Source organism: Myotis yumanensis, unplaced genomic scaffold, assembly GCF_028538775.1.
Source record: "Myotis yumanensis isolate MYYU_CA2020_CCGP unplaced genomic scaffold, mMyoYum1.0.hap1 SCAF_4, whole genome shotgun sequence".
In the NCBI taxonomy this organism is placed as follows: domain Eukaryota; kingdom Metazoa; phylum Chordata; class Mammalia; order Chiroptera; family Vespertilionidae; genus Myotis; species Myotis yumanensis.
In genome coordinates, this window is record NW_027223755.1 from 77,597,453 (window position 1) to 77,617,995 (window position 20,543).

Consider the following 20,543-nt stretch of genomic DNA (forward strand, 5'->3'; position numbering starts at 1 on the left):
GGTAAGAATGTGAGTAAAATCTGGGGAAATATAGGAAAAAGGAGGCAGATTCTAAGCAGAAAGAGGGAGAAAGGAATGAGGGGATAATTGATATAGAAAAATAAAGAGGATTTGGCAACAAAGCTAAGAAGCAAAAATCAGAGAAGAGAAAGAAGGCAAAAAAGGAGCAGAGGTTAAACTAGGAAAGGGCAAAACTATCATGAAAAAATGAGGGAAATATCAATTCAACAATAAAATACCAAAAGAAATAACTAATGTGTACAGAGAACGTGCAAGTTATAGATGAAAGAAAGGGAGAAACCTCACTGTGTCAGTACAATAAGTTCTTTCATAGAAAACTAACCCATAGTCCAAAATTTTTAAGTGATGATGACAAACACATGCAGACACACTCTTTCACTCCTTCAGACTGAGGATGGGGAGTCCAGGATTCAGGGGTCAGAGAGATCCAGGGAGCCAGAACTGAACCTGAGCAGCTACTCTCTCCCCACTACACCACCCTCCATGTAATTTAGCTCAGCAGCCAAGACCTCAACAAGAAATCTCCGAAAAGATCACTTTCCTGATTCCTTGAAAAATAAATACCCTGTGAACCATACTGAGGACTAACTGAATTCAAGAATCATGTCTTCTCCAAGAGAAAATACTGATGCTAAGAGCTTGTCTCTCAATCCATCCACCTTGTTGAACAGAATAAACACTGTCCACACAGATAAAGAAGAGGATTATACTCTGTGAGCTGAGTCCAAGAATAGGGTTGAAGAGTTTAAAGGGAAGTGAGGGGGGAAAGAATAGTTATGTGCCCTGCAAGTGAGGTAAATACAAAAAATAAGAAACTCAATAAATAACCTGATATTTAAAGATGCAATAATGCCTTTTCCTTATCAGGAATATTGAACTGGATTACCTATCATCAACCAAATGCTCAGAGTAGCTTCTGTTCTGCTGGCAGTAGCAAGACCAAAGCAGACTTTGAAACAAAAAGTATCTTCACCTTAAAGCATCAATGTGCCAATGGTCTTCAAATTCTTTGTCTGCACCAGGCTTTGCTCAAAGGCAGGATTCTGTGTACATTTGCACAAGGACATCTCCCTAAGAACCATACCTTTCTGTTCTTCATTTCTCCAAAGGACCACTTACAAATAGTCACTGCCTTGAAATACGGATAGGGCAGTAAATTAGATGAATATAGAGGATAAAAGAAAGGGAATAAAGGGCATGAGAAAGATGGGGGTGGACAGGAACGCTGGAAGAAAACAAAAACCTGAAAGAGAACTCTCAATAGTAATTCCACAGAAACAAATGCCAAGATTTGAAGATTTCGATTACTAAAAATACATACTGCAAAAATGTAGCACTCAGCTAATGTAATTAATTATAATCATGAGGAATTTTCTTTAAATACTATCAAACTGTAAGAAATGTAAATGAAAGTCATTTTTCCACCCTGATGGATAGCTCAGTTGGGTAGAGCATTGTCCCAAAGTTGTGGGTTTGATCCCCAGTCAGAGCACATATACGAATTAACCAAGGAATGCATAAATAAGTGGAACAATGAATCGATGTTTCTCTTTCTCTCAAAAAAGTATCTTTCCAGATATATTTTCATTAGACTTATGCTAGCCTTTCAGACATGAATGGGAAAAAGCATTCATGATTGACACTCAGAACCTATCTATGGGAAGGCAGAGGAAGGGCTTCTCTCAGGGTTTTCCAAAACAGAGCTTCCAAATGCCAGGTAGGAGAACAGGCTGGGTTCATCTTGAGCTTGTATTGGAAAGAGAAGATCCAATAGAGATGAAGCCTGGTTTAATTTAGATTAGCAATGCCTCTCTTTTCTCATTCAATTTTTTTTTTGTTTTAAAAACATTATTGTCCATTAAAAAAAGTATGTTAACATACAAAATGGTTTTATTTTGTTATTTTAAATGAATTCAACATTTTTTAATTTCTCAATTTTCATTTTTAATAGATAAATATCCATAGATATAACCCATTTAAACAAAAGATTTGGGGGGTATCTGAGTAATTTTTTTAAAAATATAAAGGGGGGCAGTGAAGAATAAAAGATGATATCCACTGATATAGCCATTTGCTTGTATTCCTAGTTCTCACATAAGAGTGAGTTCTTCCAGGACAGGGACCAGAGTGTGTTTGACTTTGTTTTCCCATCACCCACTGCAGTATTTGATGTACCACAGATACTTTTTTAAAAACCCTGCAATATGTCAAAATTCACAGTCTTTTTCCCACTGTTTTGGGAAGCAGAATGATTCAGTGAATAGATCAGGAGTTCTGCTGTCCCCAGTATATCCTAATCACATCTTTCCAATCCTCAGCCTGTAAAATACTGCGAATAGTCCCTATCCCATAGAAGTATGAGGATTAAATAAAACAGTGTATAAAATAACATACACAGTGGCTAGACATTAAAGGTATTCTACAAACCTTCACTCCCTTTCTCTTTTATACTACAGAGTATTTATATGAAAACAATTTGCTCTACAACATCCAACATTTACACTGAAGAGCAACAGCAAAAAAAGGGAAGCGGTAAATACATATAAAATTAGAACAACAAAAAAGAGGTAATTTTCCTTCCTTTGAATGAGTAATAACAAAAGTTACTTTATAACATAATATATTTTGTAACAAAACATAACAGAGACAGACATTTACATTCAACTAGAGTTGGAAAGAAACTTGAATATGCCTACATTTCCACCATGGAAAGAATGCTGACCACCCAAGATGAAAAAAATGCCTACACCTGGCATAAGATATAGCAAAAGACAGGAGAGCAAAAGACATACTATAGAGGAAATAGAAAGCTGGTTTCTTAACTACAGAAAGCTGGGGAGAAGGGAAAAGCATACCCTGTTTCACGCTGGTCAGCCTGTGAAACAGAGCACTGACAATGTACTGCAGAAGCTTAAAGATTTTTATTCAGTAAATATTTACTGAGAACCTACTTGTACAAAGTAATATGGCAAGTATATGTTTTTATTAGCAGACTCTTATACCATTAACTTAGGTACAGACACTGAGACATGTTATGGTTGATACTTTTACACAAACATCTATCTATATACATAAATGCCTAAGCGACTGTTACAACAGGTCGACCGGTCTCTATGACAAGCACTGACCACCGGGGGACAAATGCTCGATGCAGAAGCTGCCCCCTGGTGGTCAGTGTGCTTCCACAGCTAACCTCCCACTGCCAGCCAACCTCCTGCGGTCCCTCCCCCTGGCCGGCCCTGATCAGCCCAATCAAGACTAGGCAAGACGGGCCCCCATTGGCCGAGGGACCCCACCCGTGCACGAATTCGTGCACCAGGCCTCTAGTATTAGATAAAAATAGCACACTAGACCAGGCTAAAATGTTAAAGAGATGAAAGAAACAAAAGCCTATTGCTTTGACATAGGACAATATGAATCTTTACTATTGGCTCTATCTTCTTTGTCTTCCAGGATTCCACATTCTCCCTGTTTTCCTATTTCATTGTCTACTCTTTCTCATTCTTCTCTGCTGGCTTCTCTTCCTCTTCTCCATCTCAAAACGTTGGGCTAAATCAGGGCTCTGCCTTCAAACCACTTCTCTATCTATATCAACAACCTAGTGGTTTTCATTTAGGCCTATCATTAAAAGAGTATCGACTGGTATATAAAAATTCAATCTATATGTTCCCAAGTTCATATCTCTATCTCTGACTTCCCTGCTAAGGTATGAGTTCACAGCTCTTTTCACTTGGAGGTCTAAAAGACTTCTTAAACTGTTAAATCCAAAACAGAACTATTGATATCCTGCGTTCTCAGCTGCACCTGACTCCCCAGTCCAACCCACTCCCCACTTAGTCTTTCCCATCTCAGGAAATGACATCACCATTCAGCCTGAAGCTCCACCCAAATCCTCTAGTTGTCACTCTGGATCTTTACTTTTCCTTTTTTTCTTAACCACCACACCCAGTCCACCATGAGCACCCACTTTCTTTCATAGATTCTACATCCAAAATACAAGCAGAATCCTAGCACTCATCACATCCACAATTACTACAGCATCATTCACCAGCACCATGAAGTAGCCTCCTAACTGGTAGCCTCTCATTTTCTCTTGCCCTTTCTATAATCCAGTTTCAACAAATCAATCCAGCCAGAATGATTTTTTTTAAAAAGTCAGATCATATCACTCCATTGCTCAAATGCCCCAATGGCTTCTGCTAATATTGAGAGTACAGTCCAAATTTCTTTCCTTAGTCTATAAGGCCCTACACCTCCATCCCTGAACTCACCTCCCACCATTATCTCCTTTCCTCCAGCCACATGCATGGGTCTTCTTATTGTTTCCATAATACACAAAATCTGTTTCCACCACAGGTCCTTAGAATTTGCTTTTCCCTCTGCTTATAACCCTTCCCCCACTGATCTAAAAGCACAGACTAGGGAGTGTGTTCAAAGTCATCTTCTCAGACATCACCAATGTAAAATAGAGAACTGCTTATCCTGACCCAGACTATCTCCCCCTTACTCATTATTCTTCTAGAACTCTCATTACCTAATTTGTTTTAGGTATTTACCTTTTCACCTACTTGTTAATTGTCTTCCTCACCAAATATAAGCTCTGTGAGAGTAGGGTATCATCTTGTTTGCTCACTGATGTACTCCCAGCACCTTGCATAGTGTGGGGCGCACAGTAGTTACTCAATATACATGACAAAATAAAATGAAAAGACTGCTTTCTGAAGAATGCTTTATACATTTCTAGGAAAGCAGCTAAGCAGTTTTAAAATGTTTTCATAATTCTCATTTTTGCAATCATATTTCCAGAATTTTTCTGGATTCACAAGCTGAAAATTATTACACCTGCTTCTTTACTCACAGTATAGTAACACTCTTAGAAAGTATCTTCCTTAAACTATTTCTTGAGCTGATATGTACTAGTTATCTTACCTTCCCCTTTTATTTGCTGACCAATGAATTTTGTTGGTTACATATTCTGTTTGTACTATATGTTCTACTACCCTGAGATAGATGTTGGGCAACGATGGTTTTATCCCATAATATATCTTAGAGAACAAATTTTCAGGTATAGGCTGCTTTTCTGACCCAGTGTTTTTCGCTTTCCCCTGAATGGAAATCAGTATGGTTTGACACGGGCAGAAGAACATAAAAACACCTCCTCCAGGAAGGGAAACCACTTGTCATCCCTCACTTCCCATTTCCGTGTGAAGAACAGGGAAGGGACACACCTACCAGAGCTCTTTCTGCAGAACCTTCAGGAAAATACAGACACACACACATACACCCAGATAGGTACAGCAGCTGAATTCAGACTGAACGTGGCTAGTTTCAAGATAGCTTTGAGCAAATACTCTGAAAGATTAACTTGAGGCGAGGTTCTTCACTCTTTAATTTTAAAGTAATTATGATTTTCCCCTGAAAGAGTGAAAAGTTGAGTTTCCAGAAGGATAGTTGTGTCTCTCTCCTCTGGCTACTGAACTCTGTAAAAGACATGATCAGTTATTCTAATGCTTTTATAGATATAAAAGTAAAAATCTGGCCAAAACCGGTTTGGCTCAATGGATAGAGCGTCGGCCAGCGGACTGAAAGGTCCCAGGTTTGATTCTGGTCAAGGTCATGTGCCTGGGTTGCGGGCACATCCCCAGTGGGGGATGTGCAGGAGGCAGCTGATCGATGTTTCTGGCTCTCTATCTCTCTCCCTTCCTCTCTGTGAAAAATCAATAAAACATATTTTTTAAAAAAAGTAAAAATCTGCCTGCTTATTAATGTCATGTTCATAATATATTTTTCCTTTTTTATGATTATAAATTGGAGTCCACTGTATAAATTTTGGAAACACCTGAATGCATGAAAAGATATAGAAAAGAAATCAACCATGAAAAACTAAACTTTGCTAGAATTTCTGTTCCTCTCGTCCAGCTCTTTCCTGCTTTCACCAGGCAAACCAAAAAAAAATGTGTTACATTGGCAACTCCTACTTTTTGCAAGAAAACTGGCCTCAATGCACTGTATTCTCTTAAATACTTTAACAATCCATTTCCCTAACTTCAGTCAATCTCAGATTACCCTAATAGTTTTTGCCATACTTAAGAACCACCCACATAAGAGGCTTACAAACTGTGACCCACAGGCCAGACATGGCACAGGGCCTGTTTTTGCACTGCCCATGAACTGGGAGGAGATTTCACACTTTATGTAGTTGAAAAAGAAAAAGAAAAATATTTCTGTGACAGTGGAAATTGGATGAAATTCAAATTTCTGTGATCATAAATATAGTTTTACTGAGACACAGCCAAGCTCCTTCGTTTACATGTTGCCCATAGTCACCTTTGCACTAAAATGGCAGAGCTCAGTAGTTGGTCATGAGACCATGAAGTCTAAAATATTTACTATCTAACTTTTATAGAAAATGTTGGCCTAATCCTTGTCTTAACAGAATATTTTTCTTGAAATTGATTCACTACTTATTTAAAATGATCTTAAAAGAAAACTTTATAGCACTTATAAGCAGAAAACTATAATCACCCTAACTTGAAGACAATCTTAAAAATAACTTTAACAACCACAAGGAGATATAACTTCATATCTATTAGGATGCCTATCATTGAAAAACACCCACAGAAATAACAAGTGTTGGCCAGGGTGTGGAGAAATTGGAACCCTTGTGCAATTGCTGGTGGGAATGTAAAATGGTGAGCCACCATGGAAAACAGTATTGCAGCTCCTCAAAAAATTAAAAATAGAACTACCACATGATCCAGTAATTCCACTTATGGATATACTAGTATACCCAGTAGAACTGAAAGCAGAGGCTCAAATGGATGTTTGTACACTCATGTTCACAGCAGCATTATTCACAATAACAAAAAGATGGAAGCACCTCATGTGTCTATTGATGGAAAAATTCATAAATAAAATATGCTATATACATAAAATGGAATACTATTCAGCCTTAAAGGGAAGGAACTTCTGATATCTATAATAATAAAAGTGTAATATGCTAATTAGACCCGACAGCCAAACAACCTTCAGGATGTCATTCGGACGTCCTTCTGCACAAAGCCGCGGTGGCAGGGGCGGAGGCAGAGATGGTTAGATGAGATCAGGCAGGCAGGCGAGCAGTTAGGGGTGATCAGGCAGGCAGGCGAGTGGTTAGGGGCGATCAGGCAGGCAGGTGATGGTTAGGGGTGATGAGGCAGGCAGGAAGAGTGGTTAGGGGTGATCAGGCAGGCAGGTGAGTGATTGGGGTGATGAGGTAGGCAGACAGAGTGGTTAGGGGCAATCAGGTAGGCAGGCAGGTGAGCAGTTAGGAGCCAGTAGTCCTGGATTGCGAGAGGGATGTCCGACTGCGGGATCGGGCCTAAACGGCAGTCAGACATCCCCCAAGGGATCCTGGATTGCAAGAGGGTGCAGGCCAGGCTGAGGGGCCACCCCCCCGCCTGTGCACGAATTTTGTGCACCAGGCCTCTAGTCTACACTAATAAAAGAGAAACATAGTAATTAGCGTACGACCGCTACCCTTCCCATTGGCTAATCAGCATATCCTTATGCAAATTAACTGTCAGCCAAGATGGTGGCCGGCAGCCAGGCAGCTGGAAGCGAACATGAGGCTTGCTTGCTCCAGTGACTGCAGACTCCAACGTTCCCCGCCTGACTTGCTGGCCTCTGAGCTGGCAGTTTGAAACATTCTAACAAATATAGAAGCTAAACAAAACCCCAGAAACCAGCTTTCAGCCTGCCGGGATCTCAGAGCTGGAGTTATATGTTGTTTCGATTATAGAACGCAAACAAAAAAGAAAAAGAAAAAAAGGAGCAGTTGGGAGCTTCAGTCAACAACCGCCAGCCTGAAAGCAGCCCTCAGCACCTCACCCAGACTGGCCAAGCACCCCAGTGGGGACCCCCACCCTGAAGGGTGTGTGACCAGCTGCAAACAGCCATCATCCCCTCATCCAGGCTGGCCAGGAACCCCAGTGGGGACCCCCACCCTGATCCAGGACACCCTTCAGGGCAAACTAGCCAGCCCCCAGGCCTCTATCCTATATAGTAAAAGGGTAATATGCCTCCCAGCACCAGGATCAGCAGAGCTGCGAGGCCTCCTGGCACCGGATCAGCGTGACAGGGGGCAGCGCCCAAACCCCCTGATCGCCCTGCGGCTCTGTGTGTGACAGGGTGCGGTGCCCCAAACCCCCCCCCCCCCCCCCCCCCCGCACAGGCCCTGCTTTGTGTGTGACAGGGTAGAGCCATAACATCCCCATTGGCCCTGCCCTGAGTGTGACAGTGGCGGCGCCCCAACCCCCTGATCGGCCCTGCTCTGTGCATGACAGGCGGCAGCGCCCAACCCTCTGATGGGCCCTGCTCTGTGCGTGACAGGGGGCAGCACCCCAACCCCCCTGATGGGCCCTGCTCTGTGCGTGACAGGGGGCAGCGCCCCAACCCCCTGATTGGCCCTGCTCTGTGCGTGACAGGGGGTGGCGCCGCAACCTCCCCATCGACCCTGCCTTGAGTGTGACAGGGGGCGGTGTCCCAACCCCCCAATCGGCCCTACCCTGAGCGTGACTGAGGGTGGCATTGCAACCTCCCAATCCGCCCTGCTCTGTGCATGACAGGGGGCAGCGCCCCAACTCCCCAATCAGCCCTGCTCTGAGCCCGACCAGGGGCTGCACTTAGGGATTGCGCCTGCCCTCTGCCACCCAGGAGCAGGCCTAAGCCAGCAGGTCATTATCTCCTGAGGGGTCCCAGACTGTGAGAGGGCACAGGCTGGGCTGAGGGACCCTCCCTTCCCCTCCCCCCAGGGACCCCCCTCTCCCCCCCCCCCCCGCCAGTGCACAAATTTTTGTGCACTGGGCCTCTAGTATACTATAATAGGGATGAACCATGAACAAAATTATGCTAAGTAAAGTAAGCCAGTCACAAAAAAACAAGTACTATATGATCATAGTTATATGCTGTACTTAGAGTAGTCAAATTCATAGAGACAGAAAGTAGAATGGTGGCTGCCAGTAGCTAGGGTGAGAGAGAAATGGGGAGTTACTGTTTAATGGGTACACAGTTTTAGTTCAGCCACAAGAAAAAAGGGGCTGTAGATGGATGGTGGTGATGACTGCACAACAATGTGAATGTGCTTAATGCTACTAAACTGTACAATTAAAAATGGTTAAAATGGAAATGTTTAAGTTATATACACTTTACTACAATTTAAAAACATTTTAACTGCAACAAAATAAAATTAGTTTAATTTAAAAGAAGCTAGATGTTCTTGCACATCTAAGACTCAGTCTATTTTATGTTAAAAAAGCTTATGAGCAATTCTTAGGGAGGCCTTAAAGATTAGCAACAGCAAAACCAGAGTCTGAATCTGATGAAATGCAAATGAAGTAAATAGGGACTTTCTTACAATTTATGATTCAGCTTTCTTTCATGTCATGTCCTTCCCATAAGAGTCCCACAATTTGGGAAACACTAACCTAAAGTATTCCCCAGTGATGTGTCACAATCCAGTAGCTACAATCTTTACATCCTTGCCAAAATGTTATTTCTTGATTAGTACAGGATATTCTCCAGTGATTGAAGATAAGAGCTTTGCTGGATTAAAGTTCCCTCTTTCATAATGACATCTAATTTCTCTTTTAAAATTTTTTATTGATGTCAGAGAGGAAGGGAGAGGGAGAGAGAAAGATAGAAACATCAATATGAGAATCATTGATCGGCTGCCTCCTGCACACCCCCTACTGGGGATCAAGCCCACAACCCAGGCATGTGCCCTCGACCGGAATCGAAACCAGAACCTTTCAGTCTACAGGCCAATGCTCTATCCATTGAGCCAAACCAGCTAGGGTGATGACATCTAATTTCTAAAAAATCATTTCACAACCCTGTACTATGGTATTATATAATTAAATATATTTTGAGCAAAGGACAATTTATAAGATTGGCTCTCCAAGGTTTAATTTTGGGAAATCCTAAAAAAATCATATATATGATTATATAGACATACACACACACACATATATGTACATAAATATAAATATGTGTATGTGTGTGTGTGTATATATATGTGTGTGTGTATATATACATATATATATATATATAGAGAGAGAGAGAGAGAGAGAGAGAGATATCAAAGAAAAGAAAACCACTATTTTTTCAGAAAGGTATGCCAATATTTACGGTGATATGTGTCAAATTTGATAAAGCACTAGTGGTATTCAACAACATCAATACTACACAATGCAAAAATTATTTAAAAGTCAGAAAAAAACCCTTTAGATAAAATTTAGAAATTCAGTTGTAAAGTATGCTTACTACATAAAATTTCTTTTTTAAAGGATCATGGGCTTCACAAGACCTTACATTATGACTTAATATGAAATACCTACTAAATCTCATAATTTCTACTAAATCAAGTCTATGCTAATGTTCCTTACGTTGTCCACAGTAAGTTCCAATATATCCCTTCTGGCACTGGCAATGGTCTTCTGCACAGGTCCCACCATTCATGCATCTAACGCTGCACTGCTGAACTGCAAAGGACAACAAAAATTATAATAATATCAATGGTCAAAATCACAGTATCTGTGAGTTATAGAACTATACCAAATATTCAAGTCAATGAAAATGTTATACCCCAAGCAGATCTGTACATATTTGTAATAAGTGCACAAATGAACATATATGTTACAACATATGTTAATATATATTATACTTTTATATTATACATGTTTAATATATATTATACTTTCAGTGTGAAAGGAAATAAATATAAGGTAACTAGTAGTGTAGTTTCCAAGATGCAGGAGACAGTGTAACTGTTCAGAATGCAGGGGCTGAGTACCTGCCATATGAGGTCAGTGCCCTGCTATCATGATGGTCTTGGTATCTACTCTCATGGAGCTTCCATTTCCATGGGAAATAGACAAAACACAAGAAAACAAATACCATGATGTCATTATAAATTGTGATAAGTTCTCTGAAGGAAACTGTGTTGTAAAGAAGAACAGTTTGGAGCCAGAAGGTACCTCGACACAGGAACCAGATGAGACCACTCTCATGCAACATTAAACTGAATTCTGAAGGACTAGAATGAGCCACGCATGAGAAGTACCAAGGAGGAACCTCACGGGGAGAGGGCCCACCAAACCAAAAGGTCTTAGGATAATAAAAGGTTTCCTCTGAAGAACTAAAAGGTTCACATGATTATAAAGAGGATGGTTGGGAAGAGAAAACCTTAGAGAAGCCGTCAGCTAGATAATGCAAGGCTTCCTGTGCCACAGAAGCATTTGCATTATCCCAAATTCAACTGGGAATCATCGAAAGGATATAAATAAGACAATAAAGTGATGATTTATATTTTTAAAAGACTACTTAACTGCTTTGCAGAGAATGGATTTAATGAAGGCAAGAGTAGAAGCTAGGGAAACCATCAAGAGGTTACTGCAATAGTCCAGGTGAGAGGTGAGGGTGGCTTGAACCACTTGGTAGCAGTGGTGATGGAAAGAAGATGGATTTGAGATATACTTTCCAGTAGAACTGGTAGGTCTTCTTAAAAAGAGTTGATGTGAGAAAAAGAGAAGCAGTTGCTTAATTACTGTGTGGATGGTAGTGCCATTTGGCAAGAAAAACTGTGGAAGAAGTCGACTGTGGTCCGTAATGAATCAACAGTTTCATGTGACCAAGTTTCAGATGCATTCAGGTGGAGACGTTGAATAGATAAATGGAACATGTGAATATAAGGCCCAGTGGAAGGATCTACTCCAGAGATAATTATGAGTTAGGAACATCTTGGTAGTACTTGAAGGCATATATGTAAATGAGTTCATCCACAGAGGACAGACCTCTTAGGAATACCAAACATTAAGTAAAAGGCTAATGAAGGAGATACAGAAAGGAGACTAAAAAATAACAACTAAGAGAAGGAGGATTGTAGGCCACTGATAAGTGAAGGGAAAGGAAAGTGCTTCAAGAAGATAGTGATTAATGGTGATTAATACTTTAGGGAGGTGGAGCAGGATAAAGACTAGAAAGAGTAGAAAAGTTTGTGGTGGAAAGGTTGATAGTATTAGTCAAGACTAAATGACTAATTCATGGATTCCCTACTGAATTATACACCGTAAACCAAGGGTGGGCCAGGGATTATTCAGCTATCCAGGTAGAGGAATTAGGTAAAATTTCTTCAGGATTGGGTTTTTTGTTGAGGGCATATATGATAAAAATAAGAAAATAGGATAATGAAGATACAGGCTAGGGTTTCTTCCAGGCAATCAGACAAGGGATGTTCGGGATAAGTGTACAGGAAATTTGCTAAAAAGTCTCGATGAATTCTGAGTAATAGGCTTTAAAAGGCTGTGACAACGACAAATTATTTTCAAAGAAAGTGAAACTAGAGTTTTAATCAGAAGTTTCATCAGAAAGACAATGACAATTCTTATATGACTCTTGAATCTTATATTACTAAATCATTGGGATTTTCTATTACCTTTACTTGGGGAAATTTTGTGGAGAAAAATGTTAAAAGTGTAACAAGTTCACACTACTTTAAGGCAGACATAAAGATGTATTTAATTATTGAGCAGTTAAATAAACAATACCAGCTTCCTCCTTGTTATAATGCTATCTTAAACACTGCCTAAAAGATTAACCTGGGACTTAAAGACCCAACACTTTCTAACTGGGTCGTTAATAATACAATCTTAGTCCACTGTTACAGTGATCTTACAGAGATGTTGGGAGTTAATATGTGTAAAGCAAAATAAGTTAATATATGTGAAGCATCTGGTCAGTAAATAATAAATATTTGTTTTCTCCTCAATCTTTTGATCCTTCCCCTTTAGTTAACCCACAAAACAGGATATGAGCCACAGGAGTTAAGCAAGACAATAAATAGAGCCTAGGGTTTGAGTCTATAGGTTTAGGCTTCAGAATATCTGAATTCAAATCTGTTACCTTGGGCAAGTTACTTATGTGTGTGCTTCCATATCCTTCTCTGTAAAATGGGGTAACAATAGTATCTCATAGTGTCCGTGTGAGGATTAAATAAGTGATACAGTCAAACACTTGGCACATTGTAAAAACCCAGTAAATTATAGCTATTATTCACAAAGAATCACTTCTCCATTGAATCCAGGCTCTTTCACTGCACAAACACATAGCTTCTGGACCAGAAATAAATCACCCAAGACTTACTCCAAAGATTAAACCAGACGTGACTAGTGAGGAAAATAATCATGGATGTATAGCCTCATTGAAAAGGACATTTAGAATTTACTCAAAAGCTTAAGGATAATGCAGTAAATAAGGTCACATAAGAAACATACTTGATTTTGATCCACAGGTCGGTGATATTTGGCCACTGGAACAAGTACACATGTTAGGACGGGAACAAAATCCATCTCCACAACTATTTCTACATATTGCTGTAGAAAGCACAATAGGGAAATAAATGAATAATTAGGTAATAAACCATGGTTTACAACACAAGAAAGCTATAGTTAAAAACAATAAATTTGGAAAACTAAAATATAAAATATGCGATATGTAATGTCTAATTTCAGATATGCAATCAAATTACCCATTGTAGACATGAGAACAAGTATCATAAGGTGCAAACAAATGAAGCTATTTCAAGTTGCATATTTCTAATTGTTGAACTCTCCTATATACAGGTTGTCTTTTCTACAAGTCAGAGTTTATATGCAGAATTTACCATGAGAAGACAGTCTTGGTCCTAGTAGGAAGCTGGGAGGGTTGATGAAACCCAGAGGTCCTGCATACTCTCGGAAAACACAACCCACTCTGTAAGGGACCTTCAGATGAGACAGGGAATGTGAAATTGGCTGAGCCAGCGACTCCAGGCCCTAATGACTTGGCCAAGCCCCAGGGGTTCAATGCACATTCCTTCCCGGCTGGTATCTGACCTGCACCATCATCAATCTTTATTCCCTTAATAATTCCTTCTCTCCTTCCTCCAGCCTTTCTTCTCCCATATTATCTCCACAACCTAGCCTATTCCTGCTGCTCAGAGAAGCTGCTGCGACATTTTGATGGAGGGAGAGTCAAAGCCTCCTGCAGCTGTGACCTCCAAGGTATGAAGGTCATCACAGCAAAGAATGATAGGCACATACCATGGATCCTCAAAATCATTAGCTGAGCACATTCAAATGGAAAGCCTCTCCCATATTTAGAGTCAGTTCATTTAGGAGTGGAGAGATTTATCTCTATACCCACAACTGAATTCTCTCTTTGTGTACAAAAGCTATGTGCTTTAATGCTCCATGACTGGGTGCATGAAGACAAGAAGAGGAGAGAGAGTCTGGGAATACCCTGAAACTAGCTATAAACATTTATGCCAATGTGCATATATGTCTTATGCTAGAGAGGGATCCCACAAGTTTCAAATAGATCAGAGAACCCCAATAATGATAAGGATGTGTTCTATAGAAGCAAACTAACTTAATAATAGTTTTTCTTCTCTAAATTGCCTTTTGACATCCACATAATATCACCACCATTTCCATTAATATTCCCTATAAATGAAAATGTCATAGATCATGGTGTGAAAATAGAAAACTGATTTTAGGCAAGAACATGGTTCCTACCATGAAGTTGACCATTCTTAAAATGTACTAGAGTTTCTGATCACCAAAAACTTTCTAATGAAAAAATGTTCATTAAAATATTATTTTGTTTCAAAGCCCCCTCATCCCCAGCAGGTAGACATTTAGTCTAGGCTTAGGTGAATACAAAGTATTCCTACCCAGGTCCTAAACCCAGAGAGAGCCTGATTGGCTGGAGGTGGATTATCCTCAGACAGATCCATGTCATGGCCACAAGCTTGTCCACTATATCTGTGAGCCACTGAAAAGCAAGAATGCTCCTCACCTAAATTTTTGTCCCTTCCATAATCACACAAAAACCATGAGATCCAAAAATACCACAGGGAGAGGGAGAGAAGAGCTGGGTGTTGGGATTTCAGTGATGTTGGGAGGAGATGCATGGCACAGTAAAGAGTATATTGTATGCAGGAGGTCTGAATTTGAGTTCTTGTTCTGCCACTGCCCGCGTGGGGAGGGGAGAAAATACAGCTTCTTTGGGTTTAATTTCCTCATTGGTAAAATAAAACCAAAGGATTACATTGGAGTGTTCTCATCTCTCTTCAGGTCTCAAAGGCTATGTTTCTGGGCCAACCCCTTCCCATTGTCGTTCCACTGATCAAAATGGCCTTTGTAACAACTTCCCAATAAATACATTAATAAGCAAACTTTTCCATTGCTTCATGTTCTAACAAGATTTTAAAAAACAAATGGAAAGTGAGAAAGTCAATTCCATCCTTTTGGAAACAAATATTTGGAAGCTTGGAAGTACTTCAGTGATCTTTGCAGGCCACAGTTAAGAACAATGACAAAGAAACACAGAGACTAAAATAAAGATGCAATAGATTTCCAGTAGTTTGAGGAATGTTTTACTTTTAATATCTTCTTTTCCTCATGAAGCCTAGTCAAGGCCAAACATTAAAATTCTAGAAGTTGACATTTTAGTATCTTTCTATAGAGAAAGAATGGTGATGTACAAATGTATGAGAAAATTAATATTTGGCCCTCATTTTCTATTTGTATTTTACTTATTCTCTTTTTGTAAGTTTCCTCAGAGGTTTTCTTTGGTAAAATGAAAATTAAATAAATAGAAAAAGAAATGTATTATCATCAGAAAATCCTGGAATCAAAATTCTTGATTTTGATTTTATAGTGATTTCAAGTTGGTTAATACCTCCATCTATTCTCATCTTAAATGTTTAAATAATTGGACTACTGAATTTAGTGCAGAAATATTAGAAGTTAAAATTTAGGTGCGACCCATATAAAAGACTATAAAGGCATTACATTCTCCCTCCCCTTATTTTGTGCACTATTTTATATTCTTGGTACTTTTAATATTTTCTAAATGCAGTAATAAATATTTTTGTAGATATATATCTCTTGACATAAGTATAGCAAATGTTTCTTGGATATATATAAAGATCATTTCAAGTATATGCCTTTTATAGATTCATGATCCATGTACTTTCCAGTGTATTTCATAAGCACCTAAATATTTCAAGTAGTAGAAATGCAGTCTACAATATTAGATGTTACTCTGAGATTTCTAAAACTGATCTTCTAAACAAGTAAAGTGCACAGTGTTATTCAAAGACCAAAAGTATTTAAAGCTGACACTCAGAGGAATATATATATTCCTCTGAGTGTCAGCTTTAAATACTTTTGAATATATATATATATTCATTCCTACTGTAAATATTCTGGAAGGCTCTGTTCTCTGGAATTCCCATTCCACGCTGATCCAATAAAATCTGACTTTACAGATTTTCAACACGTACCATAAACCAATCCCTTCTCCTCGGCTGCTCTCCAATTCAATAATGGCAGTCACATTCATTACATTTAGTGAGTCAGACTTTCCGCAGTGCCTAAGTCACTCCCGGCTAGTATGGCAGGTGTGTGGTGAGTGACGTTAGCTGTGTTAGGATTCTAGGAACCATGTAAGTTTAAAGCAGACATGGTAATGCCCTACTGGCCTGAAAGAGTAAATGCACCCTCCATAAATGCCTCACATATATGGCTTCTGTGTTGGAGAGAAAAGATTGCCATACACCTCTCTTTCTTTTTAATAAAAGCTAAGGCTTATCATCAGAGGGTTTACTTTAAATATTTATGAACTGCCTTAAAGAACACAATTGTTGTTTCCTAGTTTTGCCTCTTTACTGGAGTTGTGGGATTTTTAGGGTAGAAAAATTATTTTTAAAATGTCTCCACAACACTTGAGATTTTGTTCTTTAAAAACTGTACTGAAAAAAATTAAGAGTCTATCTCAAACCCACAAAACCAATAAATATAGAGTCAGAGATGCCACTATATCCTTATTATCCCTTGGCTAGTGTGGCTTGCCCTTTTTCTCTGTTCACAGTTGCATAATTATCTATTCCCTGGAGAACATCAAGGTCAATCTAAAGTCAAGATTGGGCCTAAATGAATACGCTGTCTATGATACCTGGCTCTCCTCCCAACAAGACAAATGTGGCTGTGCTATCTAAACACACAGGAGAAAGTGGGTCACACTTCAACTCACAAATTCACAGGCATGTGAAATAAGACATCCATAGTCCATCACTGTGAGGCTGATAACTAATAACTTCTCCAATTAGAACTTGTAGAGCTGGATGTACACTTTGGAAACTGAATAAAATAATCAAAACTTTTAAGGTCAGGTATGCAGGACTGGTAAAGTTCTAAGACTCACACTTTGAAAATATACAGTAGACTATATTTTTGGTCTGTAAATCCTAAATCTAAATTTCTTCCAAAAAATAAAAAAGTCAAGCCATTTGGAAGAGTTCTCCCTTTTAATAATTTTGTTAACCTGGGTCAAGTGTAAATTTGCTCCTTTCATATCTATGTTGTGTGGCTGTTGAGATGAAATCAGATACAATTAAGTGGTTTTGTACAAAGGCTTAAGAAAGCTTGATCTTCCTAAGGCCTAAACCTCATGCAGAGTCAAAACCAGTTAATTTACATAACCACATTGTGGTCTTATCTGGACTCTTTTAGGGAAAAAAAGTGGTTTTGATTTATCAAGGGAATTGCTGTACTTTCCCATCAGTTTGTATTAATAGACATAGATAAAACTTCCAAGTATCTTTGAAACCTTTATCATTATTGCCCTTCAGCAGAGTCTATAAGTGAAATCTAAGCTAATGCAAACCGGCTGCTTCTTCCCCACCATTCAAATAGGGCCACATCCTAATTATCACGCTATGTGGGCCACTGGATTCTAAATGCAACTACGTATCCAAAAGACTAAATGCAAGAGGTCCCACCCTGAGAAGGGGCCTTAGAGTGCTACCCCAAGCTGCTACCCCAGCCAAGCACTCACGGACAATGCATTGGTTTCCTCCAGGTAGCGTCTTCCATCCAGGACAGCAGTAGGAGTGGAACCTGGATCCGCACACATTGGGCCTGCGATGGAGGGGAGCAATAACACATTAGCGGTATTGATAAGCAAAGCCCTAACAGAGTAGATTTCAGGATAACAAACAAACCCAAACTACCCTTCAAATGTTTGGGGAGCAGATGTGGAAAGAGATGGACTAGACACAGGAATGGGGAGGCCAGCAACGTCTAAACATTGCCTTTCATCTTCCCTCCGTTGCTGCCTTTTTAAAGGGAAAAGAAACATGGAAACATATAATTTGCTACTATTCTAGCCTCCGGATGCAGAGAACAAAGGGAACATTTCGTTTCAAAAATCCTTGCCCTTGTCCCCCCTGATCAACTGTTCCTTTGGCCCCGACGTGTCAAGGAAGAGGCGTCGAAAGGTGGAGCGCTTGGGTTCTGGATTAGGGTGAACTGTAAGCCCCGCACGCGTCCTCAAACAAAAGGCTCCGGAGCGGCGCCCCCGACGGTGGGGAGAGCAGGCTGACTCCACCAGACCCGGCGCGGTGGGCTCAAGCGCTCCTTCCTCCCGACATTCGGAACCTGTTCCTGCACCGTGGGCTCCGCAGACGCTCTGCGATACGCACCCGGGGGCCTACGACCCATCTGCCGCCCAACCGCACCAAGGGAGGCCCGCGCGCGGACAGCAGAGGAAAAGAGGGCGGCGTTCCTGAAAGTCTTCGGAGTCTCCTGGTGGAGGGGGCCGAAGCTCTAGCCGCCGAACGAGATTAGGGGAGGGGGAGGTTGGAAAGCTGCCAAGCCGAGGTTACCCTCGTGCGGACTGCCCACCTACCCTCGAAGCACGTCCTGTTGTCCTCGCCTGCGGACGCGGCTGGCCACCACGGCGCCCTCCTCCCGGTACTCAGGCACCGCGAACCCGCCTTCGGAGCCTGTCGCTGCGGGTCGGACCTGTTGCAGCGGCTGGGGACCGGGCGGCTTGGGCGGTGGAGGCTGGGGCTGGCCAGCCGTGCCCTGCGCCCAGAGCGCCACGCAGCCCAGCCACACGAAGTAGGGCTGGAGACACTGCCGCCGCCGTCTCCCCATCGCGGGCGCGGAGAGCGCGCGGACCCTGGTCCGCGGAGAGGGAGCGCTCAAAGACAAAATCCGCGCGGCCCGAAAAAAGTCAGGGTCTAGCAAGCCCTTCGTCGGTTCCCGAGACGCCCTTGGGCTCGGGCTCCCAGCTCTACCGGGAGCCCCGGGCCGAGCGCCGGCCCCTTCGCTGACTGTGGGGCGCGAGCTCTAGCGCAGCGGGCGGCGAAGCGCGGCTGCGGTGCGGCCGGCAGCCCCGCGCGGTCCACGTTGCATCCCCCGGGCCACGGCCTCGAGCGACTCCAGGACCGCCAGCGGGCGGGGGCGGGAAATTACAAAAGTAACCCGAGCAGCCGCGGCGTAAAGTTACAAAGAAAGCGGACCTCAAAAGAAAAAAAAAGGGCCTGCGCGCAGCGGCTCGGCGGATTCCCGTGCGCTCCCGGCACAGATCCTGGCAAGCTGCAAAAGTAACCAGAAAGAAGCCGGCAAGCAAATAAAAGCAGCCCCCCAAAGAGGAGGCTCTGCTCCCCGCTCGCCCGGAGTCCCGCGGGGCTGCGACGCGCCTGCGGCGGCTGAGGAGCCGGGCTGAGGTGCGCGGGGCCGGGCGAGCCGCCGGTGAGAGGAAGGGCGGGAGGCTGGACCCGGGGAAAGATGCGGCAGGCGAGGGCGCGGCGCGGGGGTTTTGAGGCGAGGCGGGGCGCGGGGCGGGCCGGCGGGCGGTGGCTGTCAGTGGGGGCTGGAGCGCAGCCGTCCACACGTGGGGCGCAGCCCCGACCCAGGGGCCGGCGCAGAGTGGGCGGGGACAGAGTCAGGGGGCGACTGGGTGGGGAGGAACAAGGGGAGCTAGGGCCTGGGGGAGGGGAAGAGGAAGGAAGGGGGTAGGATGAAGGGAGGAGAGAGGACTGAGATTGGGGAGTAGGGGGGGCAAGCCGGAGAGGAAGGCCAGGGCTGGAAGAGGGGCTTGGAAAGAGGACTGGCGAGCCGGGGTACGAGAGGAAATGAGCGGGGGATGGGGGCGAGGTTAGGGCGAGGAGAGAAGTGAGAAAGGGGAGGGAAGGCCAGGGGGCCAGAAGGAGCGGGCCGTTGGGCCGGTAGGAGGGGGCTGGGGGGCCGGCTGGAGGGGGCGAGGTTGTAGTCGGCTTTGCTTCCCGTCCCCCTCAATTGGCCGCTAGCTCTGTTTTGACTGCCTGTACAAAGCGAGCAGACGACGGGGGAGGGGGCGGTTAGGGACCGGATTTGGGAAAGGAGGCAGCAGCCCCTTCCCCTCCCCCTCCGCCCTCGCCGGGCGGCGGACCAGGGACTAGGGTCTCTAAAAGTGCTTGGCTCGCTAGATCAGCAGCTGAACTAACCGACCGGGCAGACGCCACAAGTTTAAGAATGAGGACTGTTCCTCCCGCTGGGACCCGGACCCGGATCCGGACCCGGGGTGCGAGAATTCGCAGCCAAGCAGGAATAGAGACCCGCACGGCGTTGGGCTGCAACCTCAATCCGAGAAGGCTAGGCCTTCCCTATCAT

At 42.6% G+C, this 20,543-nt stretch overlaps 1 protein-coding gene across 1 annotated transcript in view; it reads right to left on the reverse strand.

The window, feature by feature from the left end:
* Nucleotides 1–19,043, reverse strand: part of FBN2 (fibrillin 2) — a 244,389-nt gene extending 225,346 nt beyond the window's left edge. Inside the window, exons 1-4 of the mRNA XM_070411499.1 lie at nt 18,793–19,043; nt 17,941–18,023; nt 13,332–13,430; nt 10,446–10,541 (exon numbers count right to left, since the gene is read on the reverse strand). Coding sequence (XP_070267600.1) covers nt 10,446–10,541; nt 13,332–13,430; nt 17,941–18,023; nt 18,793–19,043 — 529 coding nt within the window. The remainder of the gene's footprint in view (nt 1–10,445; nt 10,542–13,331; nt 13,431–17,940; nt 18,024–18,792) is intronic.
* Between the last annotated feature and the right edge of the window lie 1,500 nt (nt 19,044–20,543).